Below are 4,796 nucleotides of genomic sequence, written 5' to 3'. Positions count from 1 at the left end.
CCCCCTCCCCCCTCCCTCCCCCCTCCCCCTCCGTGTGCCGAGGTCTCCAACAGAATGTCAATCAGCTGCTGTTTCCTGAAAACACTGAAAAATGAACGTTTTGAATTTACTCGACTTTTTGCATCGTTGACTTCCTGCTTCAGCCGCCATCGACTCACTGAATATGTAAACCTGTGATGTGTCGCCCGCCTCTCTCGCCCTTCAGAAACCCCTCACGAACTTAACCTCACGGAGACAATCCCTGAGAGACGTTTTTCACTTGACCTCACGGTGGCGCTAGAGGGAACGTCGCGGTGTGGTCTATCCTCGGGGGATCGCGAACGTCTACACGGAATATAATTGTAATCCGGTTGTTGAGATATTTCGGTCTGGAGCGACCGACGTTCACCGCGCTAAATAATCATGGCGTGAGAAATCCGGCGCCCACACCGCGGCGTGCGTTGACGCGTCGCCGAACTGCATTGTGGGAAGCGACGCTGCAAAAGTTGAGCGACGTTCAACTTTTGACGCCTCGGCAGAAGCGTCAGCCAATCGAACCACATGCCAGTACGAGCTCTAGCCAATCAAACCGCTGCTTGTGTGTCAGGGGCGGAGATTCACGTGATTGGTTGTTGGTCGAGTTTCAGACACGCCCACCGGCAAGCGACAACGCACGCCGTAAAGAAGAATATAATATATATACGCACTTATGAATGCATTCCGAACATTCCTAAACTGTATATATTATATATAAGGCAGATCCTAAAGGAATGTGCGTCAGTTGGGACGTTCGGAAATGTATTTATCCGACTAACGGTCCAATTTATTTATATTTAAGAAGCAGATTTCTGGAGGTCTGAGGTTTCTGGAGGTCTGAGGTTTCTGGAGGTCTGAGGTTTCTGGAGGTTTCAGGAGGTCTGAGGTTTCTGGAGGTCTGAGGTTTCTGGAGGTCTGAGGTTTCTGGAGGTCTGAGGTTTCTGGAGGTCTGAGGTTTCTGGAGGTTTCAGGAGGTCTGAGGTTTCTGGAGGTCTGAGGTTTCTGGAGGTCTGAGGTTTTCTGGATGTCTGAGGGTTTCTGGAGTTCTGAGGTTTCTGGAGGTCTGAGGGTGTCATGGAGGTCTGAGGTTTTCTGGAGGTATGAGGTTTCTGGAGTCTGAGGTTTCTGGAGGTCTGAGGGTTCTGGAGTTAGGTCGAGGTTTCTGGAGGTATGAGGTTTCGGAAGGTTGAGGTTCTGAGGTATGAGGGTTTCTGGAGGTCTGAGGGTTTTCTGGAGGTCTGAGGTTTCGGAGCGTCTGAAGGTTCTGGAGGTTGAGGTTTTGGAGGTCTGAGGGTTTTGGAGGTCTGAGGTTTCTGAGAGGTTGAGGTTTCTGAGGGTCTGAGGGTTCTGTGGGGTCTGAGGGTTTCTGAGGTCTAGGGTTTCTGAGGGAGTTCTGGAGGTTTTTCTGAGGGTCTGAGGGTTTCTGGAGGTCTGAGGTTTCTGGGGTCTGAGGGTTTTCTGGAGTTCTTGGGGTTTCCTGAGGCTGAGGTTTCTGGAGGTCTGAGGTTTCTGGAGGTCTGAGGTTTCTGGAGGTCTGAGGGTTTCTGGAGGTCTGAGGTTTCTGGAGGTCTGAGGTTTCTGGAGGTCTGAGGTTTCTGGAGGTCTGAGGGTTTCTGGAGGTCTGAGGTTTCTGGAGGTCTGAGGGTTTCTGGAGGTCTGAGGTTTCTGGAGGTCTGAGGGTTTCTGGAGGTCTGAGGGTTTCTGGAGGTCTGAGGTTTCTGGAGGTCTGAGGTTTCTGGAGGTCTGAGGTTTCTGGAGGTCTGAGGTTTCTGGAGGACGGCGATGACCTTTCTAATACTCGTGTTGTGTATTGATAATGTATTTGTGTTTACACATTACGACACGGGGCTCCTGAGAGTCTGAGAATGTCTTCATTTAAAGTTTGCACTACATGTCGTTCAGCCGAGACGAGAAGAAATGTCATTTCAGAACAAATATTACGTTATTTTTTGCAGAAAATCCACTTAAAAAACACGTTTAATTGAATATTATTAATTATTTTACCGGAAAATCTGTGCGCACAGTTTAGTAATTCCTGCTCTGGATTCAACATCATGTTAAACTTGTTTTGCACGTCTGTCCTGGAGGGTGGAAAGTATTTTATATATTTGATTATGAACCCGTTTGTGTGTAAATGTATTACACCAAACGGCTGAATTCAAGAGCACACATTAGTAAATTGTGCGCCTAAAATGTGATGACTTGTTCTCCTTGATACTCCGGGGCTCTGTATATATTATTATTTGTATATATTTCGCATGTAATGTGAACGGCGTTACTCTAATCAATCGTCAGGACACAGCGCTGTACTTTCCCACGGTCTTTATTTGCATCAAATGCCCCGTGTGTTTTCGGCATTATGAACGTCCCTGATGTGAAATCACACGCACTGCGCATGTTTTGCAACCGGCACAAATACAACAAATAGATGACCTGACTTTATAAGGTGCAGTGAATGCTTCGTCGGCACCTTCAGTTGTATAAAAAAACACTTAAAGTGGAATTGTTTTCTTCATATTTTCTTTGCAGATTTCAGTTCCAAAGCGACACATATATTGAATAAAATCAAAACGCAAAGTCGGACGCAAAGAGAGGAAGAAAACCCCCCTCATTCTCTTTGAATTATGTTTCTGTTTTTATTTTTATTTATTTTAACTGTTTAATAGAGCGGTGCAGGGATGACGTATTCACCCGGGAGGAAGCTGCTGGTTCCCTCGACTAAAAAGCAACAGGATTTCTCCCGAGGATTGAGGAAAATAGCTGGAAATAAGATCTGTGGAAACGAACCTGTTTGAGGAATGCACGTTTTGTGCAGCCGGATAATCTACTTTGATAATGTTCGAATCATAAATCTAATGGCCAGAAGCAAAATGCTAACGTTATGCTATACAGCAGTGCTACTCAAAGTGTGGTCCGTGAGCGCCCCCTAGTGGTCTGTGTGTATATTGGTAACATGTCACATTTGAAATAAATAAAAGTTTTCCGCACTCTCGCGGGAATATCTCCGCAATGGAGTGAGCTTAAGTTTCACTTTCGATTGCATGATATAGCCCAGCGCAACACCTTCGTCACACATGTTGCCACTTCTTTGTAGCATCTTCAGGCGATTTGTAATCTGTTCTAGAAAAACGATGTGATTTGGGATATTTGTGGAGTTAGGTTTATTGGTTAAGTGGTCCTTGGTATGAAGAGGTTTGAGGAACGTGATGCTATAAAGCAGGGGTGTCAAACTCAAGGCCCAGGGGCCAAATCCGGCCCGCGACTTCATTTTATGTGGCCCCACAAGAGCTTGCAAAAAATATGATTTTATTATACGGTTACATGCTACTTTACAGAAGCACGTTGCCCATAAACTACATGTCCCACAATGCATCTGAAATTTGACTTTTCTCTCAGAATTTGACTTTTCTTTTTTTAAATGTCACTTTTTTTTCAAAATGTCACTTTTATTTTTTGATTTTGACTTTTTTTCCAAAATGTGGCTTTTCTTTTTAAATCATTTAATGTTTACGATGTAATGTTGCAGAACAAAACGTGATCCGTCTCTTTGTCTCAACCACAGACCTTATTTCCAGATATTTTCCAAAATCCTATCGAGAGATCCCATTGGCTCTGAGACGAGGGAACAGGAAGTGGTGACATGCTGACTCACTTCCTGGTTTTAGGACTCGTCACTGCTCCACTCAGGATTTTCGCTGTGATATAGTGATATGATTGGACACATTCTATTTGGGGCGTGGTTTAGCGATAGGTCTATTCCCAGTGACACGAACATTACAACAGATAACGTTAATAACATCTTCTTAATAGTTTTGTTGTGGATTTTCGGGCTGTTATCTAACTTGTTGATTGATTTTTAACAAATACGGTATTTTAGCATCGGTTAGCATCGTGTCTTTTTATACTGAAAAGCTTCTCCGATCGATGGTGCTCCGAGCCGCTTTCTGCCTGCTCGTATTCCTGTTTCATTTCCACACGAAGAAGCATGAAGAAATAAACTCCGCCCCCTTTTTGAGACTCGTTATAATCTCCCTATTTTACATATTTTAACATGAATTCTGTTACTGTCTGCTGCTGCAATGAATAAAGTTTTATTTCATCTGACGCCTGTCTTCACTGTATACGCTTAAAAAAAGGTTAAAAAAACAGCTTTTATAGTTTTAACACCTAAACTGGTATTATTTTAATAATTTAATAACATTATTGTTGTGCTTTTATTTACAAATTGTTAGGTAGGAACCAAAATAAATTACAGCTTATATTTGTATTAGTTAATCAACAAACAACGGCAGTTTTGCTGACATAATGTAGATAAATAAACAACAACAAAAGGTGTAGAAAAAGCAGTCTAGAAAAGTACAACAAAATATAACAAAATGTGTAGAAAGCTAACCTACAGGTAGAAAATCACAAACAAACAAATATATATGTAGTAATAATTGAAAATAGGTGAAAAACGGGTTTATTCTTGTCCGTTTTTGGGTTATTTGTTATTGAAGTTATTGTTTTTTTATGATCTATAAGAATCCTTTGTATGTTGCATTTTTTTCTGTTTTATTTAATTTGTCTAAATTATGTCATTTAGCTTTTTCATTATTTTGTTACTTTAATGTTACTTGTTTTGTTGTTCGATTTCTTAACTTTCTGTGCTTTTTGTTGTCGTCTATTATTATTTTATTATGATGTATAAGGATTAGTTGTATGTTATATTTCTTTTCTGTTTTCTTTTCTTTTTCTAAATTATTCCATTTGCTTTTTATTCCCCTATAGTTTAAATTTCA

At 41.7% G+C, this 4,796-nt stretch overlaps 1 protein-coding gene across 1 annotated transcript; it reads right to left on the bottom strand.

Moving 5' to 3' along the window:
- Positions 1 to 789: 789 nt before the first annotated feature.
- LOC139433292 (sporozoite surface protein 2-like) lies at positions 790 to 3,984 on the bottom strand. Its single transcript, XM_071202230.1, has 2 exons — positions 3,921 to 3,984; positions 790 to 1,784 (listed from the first exon to the last, which is right to left on the bottom strand). Exons 1-2 carry the CDS (start codon positions 3,982 to 3,984, stop codon positions 790 to 792), a joined length of 1,059 nt encoding a protein of 352 aa, XP_071058331.1.
- Positions 3,985 to 4,796: the final 812 nt, after the last annotated feature.

Source organism: Pseudochaenichthys georgianus, unplaced genomic scaffold, assembly GCF_902827115.2.
Source record: "Pseudochaenichthys georgianus unplaced genomic scaffold, fPseGeo1.2 scaffold_1773_arrow_ctg1, whole genome shotgun sequence".
In the NCBI taxonomy this organism is placed as follows: Eukaryota; Metazoa; Chordata; class Actinopteri; order Perciformes; family Channichthyidae; genus Pseudochaenichthys; species Pseudochaenichthys georgianus.
The sequence above is the reverse complement of the archived record's forward strand: the minus strand, read 5'-3'. Positions and strand labels throughout refer to the sequence as shown.